The following is an 18,717-nucleotide window of genomic DNA, read 5'->3' as shown; positions in this document are numbered from 1 at the left end:
TGAAGTAACTTATAAAACTATTTTCCACTGTTCACGTATATTTACATTCATTGCTTTCACTTGCTGTTTACACATTATTTACAATTCCACTTGCACTGTTTTACTCAATAGAAAGATCGTAGTCATTGTTTTATCAATTGTCAGCCCTTTACCTCTTTCCACACGAGGTTTAGTAGGGGGTAAAGGTCACAGGGCCCTTTGCATGGGGCTGAAAAATGGCGGAAGTTAGCAGGAGCAAATCAGACATACCTTCACCTTGAAAGACGGCAGTGAACTGATAGTAGTGGCTTCCTGCCGCCTGGCTTGGGTGAGTGCAATACTACCAACTTTAGCCTTGTAAGACCTGCTAATATATAGCAATGAAATGATTGGCAGGAAACCAAGACAATATATAATAAATTAGGTAGTTCCAGGTGAATGTAAATATCACTTAGGCTTCTCCCTTCCTTCCTTATATGTATATTTATTACGAAAATAGATTATAAGGCATATTTCAAGGGGAAATAAACAGCGAAAATTAGCGAACGAGTGCACGTGAGGTGTTGTCAGGTGATAATTAGCCAATTCTAGGTGTATGGCACTCTCTTACCTTATTTCTTTCTTGTATATATTATTTGGTATAAGAATAGGGCATAGGGCTTATTTCAATGGATGAAATCAGTGAAAAATTCCAGGGAAGATATACTTAGCGTAGCACGGCCAGGCAGGCGAGAGGATAGGGTAATGGAGGGGAGGTAGGGAGGGGAGTCAAGAACGGGAAGAAATGGCTAAATTGTCAACAATGGATGGGAGTTTCGTTTCGTTTTTAAAGGCTCCAACATGCTTGCATGTGTCGGCCTTGGTCACCTAATGGCGGCTCTCCACGCTGCACGATCCATTGCAGCCTCCCTGTTCAGTCCCTTAACCCTAAGGTCACACTTAATGACCTCGTCCCATGTCTTTCTCGGTCTACCCCTCATAACCCCACCCCCAATATTAACACTTCTCACCTTCCTCACCCAACTATCATCCCCCATCCTCTCCACATGTCCAAACCACCTCAATCTACCTCTCCTCATCACAACACCAATACACTCCAGTCCCATCCTACCTCTCAACTCTTCCATTGTAAACCCAGCCCCTCCAGGCCTTGGACGCAGGGACGCACTGCACATCCACCTAATCATTGTCATTTCTGTACGTCTGAGCCGGCGAATGTCTTCCTCCTTCACTGCCCAGGTCTCACTGCCATACAGCATTACACTCCTAACACACGCTGCATACAAAGACCCTTTAGCACGTAGGGAGAGCCCCCTCAATGTCAGGAGAGGCAAGAGCTCCCTGAACTTCTTCCAACCACTTCTCACCCTAGCCACAGAGCTAGCTCCAGCCCCACCTCCAGCACACAACATGTCTCCTAAATAACAAAACTCTTCCACACACTCAAGAGATTCACCAGCAAGTTCAATTCTTTCAAGTCTGACGATCTCCACCTGCTCACCCCGGCATGCCGTACACATAAAATCAGCATTATCTCGCAGTCTACCTCTGATACCACTACATCTCTTATGCACCCATTTATCACACACACCGCACAAGATGGAATTACTTCCCACGCCCCTGTGGCAAACTGCACATGGCCACTCTCCCTCGTCCTTGACAGTACCGCCACCAACCCTAGATATCATCACTTTTGTTTTATCTGCATTTACCCTTAAACCCTTTTGCCCCATACCATCTCTCCACTTCCTAAACCTTTCCTCCGCCTCCCTTTCATTCTCTGCAATCAACACCAAATCATCAGCATACAACAACTCCCACGGAAGTCCGTTTCTAAAGTCACGTGAAAGGGCTTCAAGTACCATGATAAACAACATGGGACTCAAGACTGACCCCTGATGCACACCAACATTCACGGAAAACTCATCACTCAAATCTCCATTCACTCTCACCTGGGTGTGAGCACCCACATACATGGCCATAACCACCCTAACCAGCCACTCCTCCAAGCCAAGCTTTCTCATTGCCCACTTCACCACCTCTCTAGGGACTCTGTCAAAGGCCTTTTCCAAATCAACAAAAACAAAATGAAGATCCCTTCTCCTACCAATATATTTTTCCTGAAGCTGTCGAACAATGAATATGGCATCAGTGGTCCCCCTACCTGGCATAAACCCAAACTGCATCTCATCAATATTCACTCTTTCTCTAATCATACCTTCTAAAACTCTCTCCATTACCTTCATTATCTGATCTAAAACCTTTATACCTCTATAATTCCCTCTTTCCAGGGCATCACCCTTCCCTTTATACACATTTACAATTACACTCTTCAGCCAATCATCTGGGACAACACACTCATAAATAATCCTATTTATCAGGTCAGTGACTAAACTCACCCCTATATCGCCTGAGATTAGGAGTGCTGACTAGTGTTGGACATAGGCAGTACTGATAGATGATACAAGCCACCACTTGAAAGCTCGGGTGAATTCAAAATAACACAGAATCACAAAAGCGACGCCCCGCGGTATGATCCCTTGCTCCTAAGTGTCACGAAAGTGACGCTCCGCGGTTAAGGGGTTAATGAATGTGACACAGCATTGCTTACAATAATAGATCTAGCAAGGGCACCAACAAGAGAGTTCATATTCTTACTTCATAGCTACATGTTTCTAGTTCTACCATTTGATCCATTTATTGATATTTACAATTATTAGTCCTGTAGTTACTTCATGTCCATCAGTGTTGGCTGGGTGCTTACGCCTCAAGGTTGTCCTTCACTAAAGTTATATCTAGATTTTACTCACCACAGTTAAAACAAAGACACAAAAGTGACAGACAAAAAGGGGCACTGGTTCTTTCTCACAATATCCTCATGTACAGTAACCTCAAGGTATTCCTTTCCCTCTGCAACAGCTCTGGAATATACAATATATAACAAGGACATAATAATTCATTTAATTCATTAATGAATATATGCCAGCAAGGTTTAAACAGTTTGCTTATTCTAGTGCTACAATGTTGCCTGAGTAACACCAAAAAATCACAGGGGGAAAAGATAATTTGACACAACTATACATAGGTGTATTTTAAAGGTAAAAATCCTCCTCACTGTACTGAGTACTAGCAATTGTGAAATAAGAAAAAGACTGAGTAAAATGAGTACAGGATACTGTAGCATATCAATACTAAAGTAATACAGCAACAGCTTACCCTCTGAGTTGACAACAATGACTCCAACCACTCCTTTGTGGGACTGGATCCTCTTTAGGGTTTCTTCAACTTCTGCAGACTGTCAGAAATTGTAATGGCAATGTTAAACAGTAAATGTACAGCACAGCCATTTAAAAAAAAAAAAAAAAAAAAAAAAAAAATCCTGCAGAACATGTTACAACCAGTTTAATCTCTATCATCATCATGTTACAGTTTTCCATGCCTGGCACTATGATATATATATATATATATATATATATATATATATATATATATATAAGATTAAAAACAACTATGATATACATTTTTCATTTGTTTTATAATGTGTATCCATCAAGAGATTTTATGATGGTAGTGAGGCATGTGTAAGGGTAAATGGGCATCTAAGTGAATGGTTCATGATCAGTGTGGGTGTGCGACAAGGTTGTGTGATGTCCTCATGATTGTTCAATATACATATATATATATATATATATCTATTCTATATACCTAGGCTGCTTCCTCCAAGGAAAGGGAGGTAGCCGAGACAGGACAACACACTCCCCATTTACTCACCCATTCAAACACATTCATTCGCATCTTAGCCCCAAAGGGGAGAAGGGACAGATCCTCACCGCATCACACCACACAATTGTCAACTGTAGACCCTAGTTATCCGCGGGGGTTAGCTTCCAGAGACCCCGTGGAAGGCAAATTCCGCGGATGCTCAAGTACAGTAATCACAAAATGGCATATTATTTCCACATAAGCTAGGGACATCCCTGAAAAAATAAAAACATACTTAAAATATTTTAATACATAATAACACTCACCAAAAGACCGTGTGTTCTCTTCATAACCTTTGTGCAATGATGATGATTGCTGTATAGATGATGATTTTTGTATAGATGACAATGATTGCTGTATGATGATGATGCTGATTGTAGTGCAGTTCCTACAATGCCAATGTGGTGTGGTGACGAGATGTGTGGCGGCACTGTAGGTAAGCTGTGAGTCTAGTCTGACCCTTCTGACAGGACTCCATAAGGTTCATGTACATCGGAAGAATCTGAATCCAGACACAGACATTGACACTTTGCAGGAGGCGCAGTAATGTCTGCTTTGGACGTCAAGGGCTGAGGATCTTCAGGTGTTGATGGTCGTCGTTTCACTGATGTTTTAGCAAAAAACATTGTTATTGGAAGTTGTTTCTTCTTTTTATTGGCATCATCAAACATATACTGCAGAGGCTGTAGGCAGGTTGTTATTCCTCTTGTGACACGAATGCTTTGTTCCATCGAAGGATTGTATTCCAGGATCATATCCTTTAACACCTGAGCCTGCTGAAAAACTGCTGCAAATTTCTCTAGTGTCCAAGATGCTGGGTCTGCCTCTTCTAAGTCTTCATCATTATCATCATCATCAGATCATCATCGGATGATGATGATTTCAGTACCAGTGAGTTCCTCGTTGCTAAGAGATGCTCACTGCTCTTCTATGTGTTCCTCTACTTCCTCCTCTCTCAGATCAGAGAAGCCTTCCCCACCAACATCCCTTGCAACATTCAAGATACCCTTGATTTCTTTATCAATAGTGGTGAAGCCCTTAAAATCGTCCACTACCTCACCCCACAATGGTTTCCAACATGCACCGACTGTCTCGGGCTTTACGCTATCTACAGCCTCTGCAATAAGCGTAATTCCATCTGCAATTGTGAACTTCTTCCACAAATCTGGGATGTTGCAATCAGGGTCGGTATCCAGTACAGTACATAGTCTCCCGAAGGTGAGGTGGGTATAGGCGGCCTTGATGCACTTTATTATTCCTTGATCAAGCGACTGCAGTAACGCTGTGGTGTTGGGAGGAAGAAACATAACTTCCACATTCTCATCAGCGAGGCAGACTGACTGGGGATGCCCAGGAGCATTATCTATTATAAGAAAGACCTTGAATGGCAATCCTTTCTCCTCCAGAGATATCTTTGCTTCAGGAATGAAGCACTTGTGAATCTATTCCAGGAATAAAATAGCTGTTACCCAAGCCTTTGGACTGTGTTGCCAGAACACTGGCAAGCAATTTTTGTTTTAGTTCTTAAGGGCCCTGGGATTGTTAGCACGGTAGACTACTCCTGGCTTAATCACATAGCCTGCTGCATTACAACACAACACCAGAGTCAAACGATCTTTATAGGCCTTGAATCCTGGTGCTTGCTTAGCACTCTTATGAATGTAAGTACAATTGGGCATCTTCTTCCAAAATAAAGAGGTCTCATCACTGCTGAAAACTTGTTCATGGAGGTATCCTTTGTCTTCTACGAGCGTCTGTAATTCATCTGGGAATACCATAGCTGCAGCAACATTCGTTGATGCAGATTCACCAGTGATCTTTAAGTTCTTCAAACTGTACCGCTTCACGTAACTAGCAAGCCATCCTTTGCTTGCCTTAAATTCCTTCTTTTCACCCTCAACTTCCTCACTGTAGTGCTAATAGAGGCTTAGCGCTTTTTCCTGCAAAATTCTTTCATCAACTGGGACATGTTTCTGTGTCATGTCCTGTAGCCACACACATAGTGCTTTCTCCACTTTTGCAAGCACTTTATTCCTCACCATAGAGAGCATTTTCGCCGTTGTTGGATCAGCAGTAACACTTTTATGAATTTCTGTTTATTTCTGCTTTATTGTTTGAATGCTATTACAAACCTTGTGCCTGACTTCATCCAATGACATTCCACTTTTCAACATATCTAAAATCTCTATTTTCTCTGCCAATGATAACACCTTACGCTCTCTCTTTGGCTTAGAAGGATTACTTTTAGCCTTACTTGTTTCTTGGGAGCCATTTTTCACTTACACAATGGAAGTACAGTAGAAGGGCGATGACGACGTCAGTAGCCAACTGAATGGTGTTTACAATAAGACTGGCAGAGTGGTGGGAATGTCCGTGGGTGTGCGTATGCTAACTGTAGCAATAAAAGAAGTGTGTGTTGTAGGCCAATTTCAAATTAAGTTACAGTGTATAGTACAGTATTAAAATAAGTTTGATCCGCGAAAACTTAAATCCGCGGATAACTAGGGTCAACTGTATACTGTATATATATATACCTGTATATATATACTGTATATATATATATGGATGGGGTGATGAGCGAAGTAAAAACATGAGTAAAGGTAATGGAGAGAGGGATGGCGTTGGTAATGAATGGTGATGGATGGAATATCTCAAATTTGTTGTATGCTGATGATGCAGTGCAACTTGCATATACCGGACAAGAACTAGGTAGACTAGTGCAGAGTTTTGCTGATGTCTGTGATCATCGTGCCTGGAGAGCAAATGCAGAAAAGAGTAAAATGATGATAACAGAGAGAGAAGGTGACTCCCAGTGTGATGTTACAGTGAATCGAGAAAGGATGGAATTGGTGAGAGAGTTCAAATACCTGGGTAGTGATAGAAAAGAGAGGAAAATGTGCACAAGTAGTGGAAAGTAGAGTGACGTATGGAAAAAAAGTAACTGGTGCTATGAAGGGCTTTGCAAGAAACAGAGGCTTGAGTGTTGCAGCTGCACGAGGCTTACATAAAGGAGTATTAGTGCCAACTTTAACATATGGATGTGAGAATATGGAGTGGCATGAAAACGAAAAGTGGAGATGGGACGCTGAGGAATTTATGTGGAGTACAGAGAATGGATAAGATACGAAATACAGTACAGTAATGTGATTTGTGAAAGATGTGGTGTGAGGAAGTCGGTGGACACCAGAATCGAAGAGAGTGTACTGAGATGGTATGGTCATGTGCAGAGAATGGATAACAATAGAGTGGTGAAAAAGGTATACGAGGTGTGTTCAAAAAGTATCCAACCTTAATTTTTAGTGCGTAAACGAAGCTAGGGAGGCGTGGTTTGGTGCACATATGTAGGCGATCCTAATGCGCATGCGTGAATTTTTTCCCACCAGCAGAAGCTGTCATTCGACGGCAGACCGCCGATGAGTGAGGAAGTATAAGTGAGTGCCGTCGGATTTTCTTTTTTGACAAGATGACGGAAAAACTTGAACAACGCTACTGCATCAAATTTTGTGTAAAGCTTGGCGATTCCCAAGTGGAAACGATCCGCAAGATTCAACAGGTCTTTGGGGACGAAGCAATAGGCAACACACAGATAAAGGAGTGGTACAACCGCTTCAAAGATGGCCGCACATCATTGGAGAGTGAAGCACGTTCTGGTAGGCCCTCAACATCCCGAAATGAGATCGTCATTGACCAATTGAGGACCCTGGTGATGCAGGATCGTCAAATCACGATCAGAGAACTTGCAGACGAGGTGGGCGTCAGCACTGGATCCGTTCATTCCATTATGAAGGAGGATTTGGGCTTCAGGAGAATCTCAGCGAAGTTCGTACCAAAGCTGCTAACGATTGAGCAGAAGCAACTCTGTTTGGAGATCGCACAGGACATGCTGGAGACTGTGAACAGCAATCCCAACTTCCTCAACACAGCGATCACTGGCAATGAGTCCTAGGTTTATGGGTACGACCCAGAAACCAAGTTGCGGTCATCACAATGGAAGCATCCAACATCCCCGAGGCCAAAAAAAGCAAGGCAGGTCCGCAGCAATGTCAAAGTCATGCTGACCGTCTTCTTCGACTCCAGTGGCGTGGTTCATCATGAGTACGCACCACACGGCACAAGCATCACCAAGGAGTATTACCAAGAGGTTCTGCGTCGCCTTCGTGACGCTGTGCCACGCAAACGGCCGGACCTGTTGGCAGTGGGCAATTGGCAGCTCCATCACGATAACGCACCTGCCCATTCTTCACATTTGATACAGAGTTTCCTGGCCAAACACAACACACCTGTGCTTCGTCAGGCTCCCTACTCTCCCGACATGGCTCCGTGTGACTTCTGGTTTTTCCCCAAGCTGAAAATGCCCCTCAAAGGGACCAGATTTCAGTCCAGAGAAGACATCATGAGGAATGCGACGGACCAGCTGTGTGCCATCCCAAAGAGGCGTTCCAGCGCTGCTTCCGACAGTGGCAGAACCATTGGGAGAAGTGTGTGGCAGCCCAAGGGAACTACTTTGAAGTAGTATCCAGTTTGTTGTATCTGGATACGAGTATTTTTTATGAACAAAGGTCGGATACTTTTTGAACACACCTCGTACATGAGCAAATTTGAAAGACGGAGGAGGCGAGGTAGGCCAAGGAGAAGGTGGAGGGATATAGTGGATGAGTGTGTGAAGAAGAGAGCTATGGAAGTCGGTGAGGCTAGAGGACTGTTAGACTGAGCTGGCTGGATGAATGTCGTGAGACAAAGTGCATTATCTGGGATTTGGCACCCCTTTTCAATGTGACAGCGTTCGGACTGACTCTGCCGGATATGTTTGTGTGAAGCTACAGAATGTGGTCAAAGTTTTTGACGTATCAGATACAGCCAGGATTCTGGGGGCTTGAATGATCAGTGAATGGAAGTGTGGCTCATTGGCTTGGGCAAACTTGGGTTGTCTGGACACTGCTACTCCTCACCCTGCCCTGGGATGGGAAAGGAGGTCCGGATTATGATGATGATGATGTATCAGTATCTGTTTGTTTCTGTCTATCAATCTATACACAGTAATTTTACTTGATCTTTGCTGCCTATCGGTATTTCTTGTAAAGAAGGTGGGGCAATCCTTACAAAGACATAGGACCACCACTAAAAAAATATATATATATATATATATATATAAAACTGAAGACCAAGACAAGGAGACGATGAACTGGGGCCATGTTCACACTTTATTTCAGTGACGTTTCGAGGAAATCCAACCTCATCATCAGACAAACTAAAATACGTAAAATGAATTACAAAATGAAGTATCACCAAAACCTCATTCACAATTAATAAAAACCAATAAAATATATACAAATTAAATTTAAAAAATTAAAAAATGTAGTAAAAAAAAAAAAAAAGAAATTCACAAAATTACGAAAAATCTAACCTAAACACGTCCACACCGCGGCAACTACACAAAGCAACTAATCAGTAGAGGAAAGTCTGTGGAAAAGTAACTTGGTTGAGCTGTATGAGACTGCTGAATCGAATCCACAGACTTTCCTCTACTGATTAGTTGCTTTGTGTAGTTGCCGCGGTGTGGACGTGTTTAGGTTAGATTTTTCGTAATTTTGTGAATTTCTTTTTTTTTTTTTTTACTACATTTTTAAATTTTTTTAATTTAATTTGTATATATTTTATTGGTTTTTATTAATTGTGAATGAGGTTTTGGTGATACTTCATTTTGTAATTCATTTTACGTATTTTAGTTTGTCTGATGATGAGGTTGGATTTCCTCGAAACGTCACTGAAATAAAGTGCGAACATGGCCCCAGTTCATCGTCTCCTTGTCCTGGTCTTCAGTTTTATATATGCCATCAGGTTCCCTACTGGATCCTCAGTTGTTAACATTCTATATATATATATATATATATATATATATATATATATATATATACATATTTGAACTGATTCAGAGACTCTGTAAAGGTGTACAGAAGTGTGTTTTCAAGCATGATGAGGATCCATCAATAAATAAGGAAAAAATGATAATAGAAGGCTGCCAGTGAAATTCTAAAAACAAGCTATAGAAGAAAAGTAATTGAAATGGAAAGTAAAATAAGGAAGCCTGTTTGGATGAATGATGAAATAAGAAAGGAAATAAAAGAGAGGAAAAGATTGATAGGCAAAAAAGAAACACACAAAATCAGGATGAAAGAGACAGAATATATGAGCTCTATACGGAACAAAAACAGAAGGTGCAAATCCTCATCAGAAAGGAGATGTTTAAACAAGAACAAAAGCTCACAAAAGAAATAAAAGAAAGCAATGAAAAGGGTAAAAAATTGTGGGAAGCTGTTAATAAACTAAGGGGTATAGACAAAAAATTAGACAAGTTAGCAATATAGCAAAAGAAGGTAACAAACTAAACGATATACAGGCTAGTGAGGAAATAATAAAATTTTGGGATCAAATCTATAAAAAGCATGAAAACAACATAAATGAAGCATGGAATAGTGAAACAAGGCAAGAATACATTAACAAGCTGGACTTAGAAAGTAATCTGAATGCCATGAATACAGATATACCATTAGCACACAATAGAGAGAGAACATATGAGGCGTCTAGAGCCACAGGGGCATCCCCACCAATATACTGGTTTTGAGTTAGGTAGGGGAGACAACAGGCTTAACCCTCTTCTCAGTGACAGCACTGGTTGCCATACAAGATTCGGCCTTCTGGACAGTGGTAGAGGGGCTCAGTCACGTGGGTTTGTCCATGCTGCCGGGCAAACAAATCAGAGCAGGCAGGCATCTAAGCCACACAGCCCAAACCAATCAGCATTCTCACTCTCTGCCACTCCCCCAGAGCAGCCAATCAGCAAGCGTGTGGCCCGCCCGGTGTGCCGGTGAGGCTTCCCTTCCGTGTTCACTGAGGTGTATAATTATTACGTATTTGATTTTTACCTCATTTATCGTGGATTATTGGTGACAAGATGAGCTGTTGTTATTGGGGTTGAAGGGGGAGTGACAAGATGAGTTCATCACATAGTTACAGTGAAGAGGTGGTGCCTATAACCTCTCGTAAGTGTCAGAAGTGTGTGGAGAAGTGGAAAAAGGTAGAAAGGAAGAGGAAAAGAGAGTGGTGAGGGGAGACAGCGGGAGGGGGCGTGGCACCGAGGAGGCAGAGTTGGATGTCGATCTCCTAGATGACGACCCCACCATTTAACCCCCCACTACCCCTTCTCAATTTACTTAAGCACTACACTACTTTTAGTGTTATTATTTCAATCTATTATGGTAGAGGAAAAATAATAACTGCATTGATTTCAGTTTTAGTTGTCAAAAACGTGAAATTACAGTAATAATTATTCGTTTATTAATATTAAGTGAACTGGAATCTTCAGTTAATAAAGTTTTGTACATAAATACATTTGTTGATGTTTTTTCTGCTGTGTTTTTAAATTCCTACAATATGTTATTATGCCCACTTATAAATTGGGGGTTTGGTTTACTGCTTATTTTTTCATTCATTCATTCATTCATTGCCAGACGCCATGTATCCCAAACGGGGTGGCCAACGGCTTAGAGTTAATTGTTTTACAGGGAGGGGCACTCATTCTCCACCAACCCCACTTGACACATAGGGATGCCAACAGCATCTGGTGTTCCCAGGCGGTCACCCATCCAAGTACTAACCAGACCCAATGTTGCTTATTTTTTTATTACTGTTATTATTGTTTTGTTTTTTTGGCTTTACATGTAGAGCATAGGCGCTGATGATCATTTTGATGTATAAAAGGTTTGTTTATTGCCTTCTGGTTATGACGTTGCCATAAACAACTTTAAAGCGTCATAACTCAAAAGTACATTTTGGAGCCGATGCCCCTTTGGTTCTAGACGCCTCATATGAATTCCCTCCTAGTATAAGAGAACATATGGACATGTGCTGCAAAGTACAAAGCAAAATAAAACCCATGGAATATCCAAATATTACGCAAGACCAAGTAAAACAGTGCATACAAAAGCTATCTATCTATCTATCTATTGCCAGACGCCTCAATCCCGTTTGGGGTGGCCACAAACAAATCGCCTCCAAGTCGCCCTGTCCCCCGCCATCTCTGCCCTCCTCCCAACTCACACCCCCCTCTCTCATATACCTCTCCACCCCATCCCTCCATCTCATCCTCGGCCTCCCCCTCCCTCTTCCCCCATCCACCTCACTCACATACACTCTCTTCGTCAGTCTTTCACCCTCCATCCTCTCCACATGGCCAAAAACAGAAAACAGAAAAGCCCCAGGACCAGACAAAAAGAAGCCTGAATTCTACAAAGTCCTAATAAAAAGTAAGCAATGTATAAAATGTCTTACAAACTGTTTTCAGCACATTATAGATGATGGGACAGAAGGTAGGGAATGGGTATGGTCAAAAACAAAAATGATAGAGAAAACAACTAAACCTACATCAGACCAGCTCAGACCAATAGCGCTGACCAACATTTCGTACAAAATATGTATGTCACTGATAGGAAAATTTGTGGATAGCCATATCACCATGAATAACGAGGCTAAAGAAACACAAGCAGGCTTCACAAAGGGAGCTAGAATAGAAGACAATTTATTAACCTTACAATACTGCATAGAGGATAGCTACCAGAAAGGAAAACCTCTTATAATAATATCCATTGATTACTCAAAGGCATTTGACTCTATTAAAAGAGAGAAAATAGCACAGGCACTAATGCGATACAAGGTACACCCAAAGATAATAGATACCATTGTCAACATATATAAAGAACACAAAACAAAATAAAAGTAGGTGATTCTGAAACAGAAATGGGCATAACTAGCGGGATTAGACAAGGCTGCACAGGCTCGACAATATTATTCAAATTAATAACCAACCTGATAACAGAAAAATTGGAAGGACAAAATATTGGATTCATCAATGAGAAACTGAAAATAGGAGTACTGTTCTTTGCTGATGATGAACTCCTAAAGGAACACTCGATAGAAGATGCAAAAGACAGCCTAAAAACAGTAACAGAATTTAGTCAAGAATGTGGTCTAAACATAAACAGAACAAAAAGTAATATTCATTCATTCATTCATTGCCAGACGCCATGTATCCCAGACGGGGTGGCCAAGGGCTTAGAGTTAATTGTTTTACAGGGAGGGGCACTAATCCTCCACCAACCCCACTTGACATGTAGGGATGCCAACAGCATCTGGTGTTCCCAGGCGGTCACCCATCCAAGTACTAACCAGACCCAACGTTGCTTAACTTCGCTGATCGAACGGGAAGCGGTGTACTCAACGTGGTATGGCCGTTGGCAAAAGTAATATCATCATCCATAATATGAAAAACCAGCCAGATGAAATAGAAGGGATAAAAATAACTGATAATATAAAGTACCTTGGATTACAGATAGACAACAAAAGAAACTACTTCAAAATACAGAAAGAAATGATGGCACAGAAAGCTCAAAAGATGGCAAATATTACATAATCGGTAATAGCAAGTTGTAATAAAGTCATGATAGGTAAAACCTACTGGAAAAACGTAGCCGTACCAACAATACTCCATGGGTCAAATATCATAAATTACATGGAAGCAGAAATTGAAAAGCTACAAAGGATAGAGAACGGAGTATACAGACAAATATTAGGAGCACCCAAGTATGCAGCAAACTGCACACTAAGAGGAGAGATTGGAGCATCATTAGATAAACGAAGAATAATCACAGGTAGATTAGCGTGCACCAGGGGTATTCTTCAAGGCAAAAATGAATTACTAAAAACTATACTAGAAATGATGAATATACAAAATATGAACTGGATGAAGGAAACAAATAAGTACAAGGAATTAATAGGAATAGCTGACAAAGAATTAATGATTATGACAAAAAGCAGACTAAAAGAGAAGACAATGAACTGGGACACACAGAAATGGAAGGAGGAAGTATCTAGGAAAACAAGCCTGAAGATATACAGTATAAAGAATGGAAAGAGAGTATCAGAGAAGAACGAGTATATGATAACAGACCAGCATCAAATGATCCTCTATACAGCAAGAAGAAACTGCCTGCCATTATTCGACAGAAAGAGACATGAAAATGGAAATATAGAGTGCAGATTATGCGGTGCAGAAAAAGAAGATTCGGAACATTTTATGCTCGAGTGCACAGTGTACAATGAACAGAGACTGAATGCTGTGGAGTTACAAAAACCCTACATTGAAAATAAAGAAGAAATAACTGGAAATTTTTTATTTAGTGACATAAACATTGAACAGAAAAAAGTATCCTATATAAACTCTGGGAAATAAGAAAAAAGAAATTAATGGAGCAAAACACAACGTATCCAATGCATGAAAAGGACTAGAGTTCAGGAGGTGCCATTGAAAAGGCATTACCTCTGACAATCATCTGATCTGATCTGATCTGGGACAGATTGGTTAGGTTTGGATAAGTTTGGTTAGGTTAACATAGATAAGGTTGGGTTAAATTATGAATATTTGGGTTAGGTTTGGATAAATAGACACTGATAAGGGTAATTTTGTTCAAAAATGGTGTTCCAAGATTGCATCCATCTTTCTTCGCATACCACAAGATGGCGTTCATCTGTAAACAAGCACCGCCATTTTAAATGCTTTTAATCATTTTTAAAAGAAATAAAAAACACTGAAAACTGAAAATGCAGTCAGAAACTACTTTAAAGAATCCCATGAACAGCTAAGAAAAAAAAACAAAAAAAACTGCAAAATAAGATGGTCCTATGTTTCCTTAAGGATTACAGAAGGTAGTCCACTCCTGTAGAGTTCTATCTATCTATATACCTAGGCTGCTTCCCCCCAAGGAAAGGGAGGTAGCCGAGACAGGACAACACACTCCCCATTTACTCATCCATTCAAACACATTCATTCTCATCTTAGCCCCAAAGGGGAGAATGGACAGATCCTCACTGCACAAGGGTCAACTGCACAATACAATCAGTGACATCTGCAGCAGGGCCCGACAGCAGAGCTGGTTTACCCCTGCCACATCATAACAGACCCATCCCCTTACCTGCACCTGACCTGACTAGCTGATCAGACCAAATGAGGGAGAATATCCCCTCAGGGCTGCGTCATCACTTATTCATTCACAACTTCTCTCCATTTATTTCTGTCACGCACAGCCACTCTTCCTTGCTCAACAGACATCCCTCTCGCATCCAGCGCTCTCTTCACACTGTCCATCCATCCTATTCGTGGTCTTCCTTTCAGCCTTACATCTCTCACATCAGATCTAGTTATCTTTTTCACCAATCGCTCATTATCCCTTCTCTCTATATGCCCAAACCATTGCAACACCCTCTGCTCAACTCTACCAGCCACCTCCCGAACAACTCCAGTTCTCCTTCGCACTTCATCATTTCACACTCGATCCATACGCGTCACTCCACACATACCCCTCAGACACCTCATTTCCATTACATTCAAACTTTTCCTCTCTGCTACACCCATATTCCATGTTTCAGCCCCATATAATGCAGTCAGTACCACAACACCCTCATACAGCCTTCTCTTTACATCCATTCTAAGCGAACGACATCTAAACACTTTTTTCATTCCTCCCAGCACCTTTCCTACTTCATTTATTCTAAACTTCACTTCTGCATCTATTCTTCCATCCACAGCAACATGTGACCCTAGATATTTAAAACACTCGTACTTCCTCAAGCAACTCGCCATTCAAAACTATATTTCTCCCCCTACCATCTACCAACCTCGTACACTTCATCACTTTACTCTTATTCTCATTTACTTCCAATTTCCTCTGTTCACACACCCTTCCAAACTCCTCTAACAACTGTCTCAATCTCTCCTCTGAATTGGCCACCAGTGCAGTATCATCTGCAAACAGCAGCTGCTTCAGATTCCACTCTCCACCATCAACATTCACCACACTCAGACCTCCACCTAAAACTCTTGCATTCACCTCCCTGTAGAGTTACTATACTTTATAATTGCTTTTCAGTTTATGCATTCAGTTCTGGCCATGTGGTGAGGATGGGGAGCAAGAGACTAACAAGGAGAATGTATGTGAGTGAGGTGGAGGGGAAGGCCAAAGATGAGGTGGAAAGATGGAGTGGGGAGGTATATGAGAGAGCGGGGGTGTGTGCTGGGTGGGAGGGCAGTGAAATGGCAGGGGACAGGGTGACATGGAGGCAGACTGTTTGTGGCCACCCCTTATGGGATTAAGGTATCTAGCAATCAAAAAAAAAAAAGTTCTGGATATTATGTAAGGCAACCTGTTCTGACATCCATTCCACCTACAACATACAAACAGAAGCCAGTCTTGATGTCAACTGGCATTTAGGCACTAACACCCACCTTCTCTACTGTGATATGCTAGACATCTCACATACACATATGGTGTTGTGGCACTAGTAAGGGTATTTTTCAGTGTGTCAGTGTGCTTATATGGAAGAGTTGTGAAATTACTTATACTGAATTCCAATCTACTAACTTCCCTTCAATAGCAGGGATCATACCAGCTACTACATAATCTGCACCCCACCACAACCTTTCCTTGTGGTCACCATTTCATGACCATAAAAGTTAAATCCGTTAGGATGCTTCAGTTAGGTGAAATGACATTCGTTAAATTATAAAATGCACAATTAAAGTGCATGTTCTAACCTGTAAAAAATCCTTAACCCCTTTCAGCTCAGTTGATGGCCAGAGGCAGGTTTTCGTGACATTAAAAGTAAAGATACTTTTACTAATCTTGTGCTGCATTTTCATGAGGCCTTTTTAGACCAATCAAGACTGGTAAAGTTTTCTGGACCTACTTGATGTTTGCGAGAATGGATTTTATATCAGTTCCATCCTTATCATGCTCCTACTGGCTGGAGGAGGGAGTGGGCAGAATCATGACGGAAACAGCTGGGTTATGTAAATAGAGAGAACAAGATACCGGTAGTAATAAATCAATTTAGCTATAAACATCGTCATTACTATCATACACACTAGCTGTTTGTAGGTCATATAAAAGAAAATATGACAGCTGCCTAGTGTCACTATCAGAACCATGATAATGAGTTCTCATTTCACCATGAAGTGAAATACCTTTTCAGTTAAAAGAGAACTAATAAACGGAGACAAAAGATGAAATACGCATCCTTAACCCGTTAACTGCTCTATACAGCCTAGGCTGTTCCAAGTGCGATTGCTCAATACAGCCCTGGCTGCGCAGGTGAATTTCGAATATAGTGCCATGGTGACCAAGGCCGATCCATGCAACCATGTTTCAGCCTCCGAAACTGAAACTGAAAAAGAAAACGAAAACCATACATTCCAATAGGGAATCAGACACTTCGATGTTCATCCATGGCTTTACCAAGGTAAATATTGAGCTAATATTTCAATACTATATACTTTGGCATGTATTCTCTCAATTCCTAAGACAAAATTTGGCCTTTGGGAAATTTCATTTTTACCCCTATGTCTGCACACCACGAACACCTCCAAAAAACCGCCATGCGTGGTTAATGGGTTAAGGAATTATTACTGGGAAATAGTTGTAAGTTTTGTCATTACCTTATAATAATCCACTGGGACTCATGGAATCTGAATTTCTCTCCAGACATTATTATCTTCCAACTTCAGTCATAACTGATCATCTTCAATTCAGGTTTAAACAAGTATTCATTTCAAGTAGCATCTATTGTTATATCACCGTCCTGTGCTACTGTTAACTGTTACCGGTATTTGTGCAAAATTCTTTTTTAAAAATAATATTTAACTTTCACTTGTTGGCCATTTTTGTCGTATCAGCTGTTTACCCTGGACACGGGACGCTCCTCCCTGTCCTTGTTGCCCAATGCTACTGCGCATCCTTTGTGCGCAGGACTCATGACTGCTTGTGACCAGTCTTGACCTGTCTGATTTTTCTGAAACTGCCTCGCCAGAACAACCATGGGACTAGTCTTGACCGGTCTTGATCACTCTGAAAGCCTCATGAAAATGCACTTTGGTATGGCATAATGGCTATTGTGCAGATAACCATCTTTACAAGCACTAAAAGTCAGTGTGATTTTGAATCTTGGCCAAGATTACTCAGCGTTGCTCCTAAGGTATTTTGACTTATTGGCATGATATTGACTTCTCCATACAGTAACCTCAGGGTGATAGCTTTGGAGGTGATATATAGGCTTTTGCAGTGAAGTAAACAGTAAACAGTTCAGTGGACAGTAGCTTAGTGTAAGCTGAATGAATGGCTGAGTTAACACAACGTGACATGATAAAGTGAAACTTGTGACCACAAAGTTTGTTGATTTCCTGTTTTGGCGACGCTCTCTGTATTCAATACTGATGTCAGAATTGGTCAAAATTATTATGACATAACTTTTGCTAAAACCTGCCTCAGGTGTAGGATCAATGGCAATCACATATATATAAAACCTGAGCAGAATGGACCCAACTGTATATGCTGTCATAATTAACTAGCGCTGTTTAAGTTACATTTCCATTGCAACAAGCTTGAATATGTACTGTAGAATATGGTGCCTTCATGCAAAATAACAAGAAAGGATACCAAATACCGGTAAATAAATAAATACATGATGGTGAACTCTGACCATTGTGATGTTTACGTCCAGCTGTCACACCCGTCTATAATGGTTCATCTTCGATTCTGGAAGTTAAAGTTCTTTCCCCCCAGATACGAAATAATGTATCTAGAGTTTCTTCCGATAAGTAAATTATGTTTTAATTTTAAAACATGTTTTGGCTTTCTGGTTCTGTAAACGCTATTAAATCCATGAAATAGTTCAAGAGTTAAAGATAGCCAATAAAGCTTTATTTCGTACTAATTATGAAAGAAATAAGCAATTTTATAGTTATGAGCACAAGAATAGGCCTTGCATATTTTTGTTGCTGAATATAGTCGAAAAAATATATTACTCAAAGTGTTGTTCAGTTTCAAATAAATAGTGTGACTCACTGTTACCATGGAAACCACTAGCGTCGCA

General features: G+C 40.9%; 1 protein-coding gene and 1 non-coding gene across 2 annotated transcripts in view; both read right to left on the bottom strand.

Moving 5' to 3' along the window:
* The window catches only part of robl (dynein light chain roadblock), a 34,531-nt gene extending 16,165 nt beyond the window's left edge, over positions 1-18,366 (bottom strand). The window contains exons 1-2 of the mRNA XM_080278852.1: positions 18,325-18,366; positions 3,196-3,274 (exon numbers count right to left, since the gene is read on the bottom strand). Coding sequence (XP_080134978.1) covers positions 3,196-3,274; positions 18,325-18,327 — 82 coding nt within the window. The 5' untranslated portion in view covers positions 18,328-18,366. The remainder of the gene's footprint in view (positions 1-3,195; positions 3,275-18,324) is intronic.
* LOC145408148 (5S ribosomal RNA) lies at positions 12,915-13,033 on the bottom strand. The gene has a single exon (XR_013898884.1). It is a non-coding gene; the product is annotated as a 5S ribosomal RNA (ribosomal RNA).
* Positions 18,367-18,717: the final 351 nt, after the last annotated feature.

Source organism: Coenobita brevimanus, chromosome 75, assembly GCF_032717465.1.
Source record: "Coenobita brevimanus isolate Jiangsu-jjx chromosome 75, ASM3271746v2, whole genome shotgun sequence".
NCBI lineage: Eukaryota > Metazoa > Arthropoda > Malacostraca > Decapoda > Coenobitidae > Coenobita > Coenobita brevimanus.
This window is presented reverse-complemented; position numbering and strand designations above follow the sequence as displayed.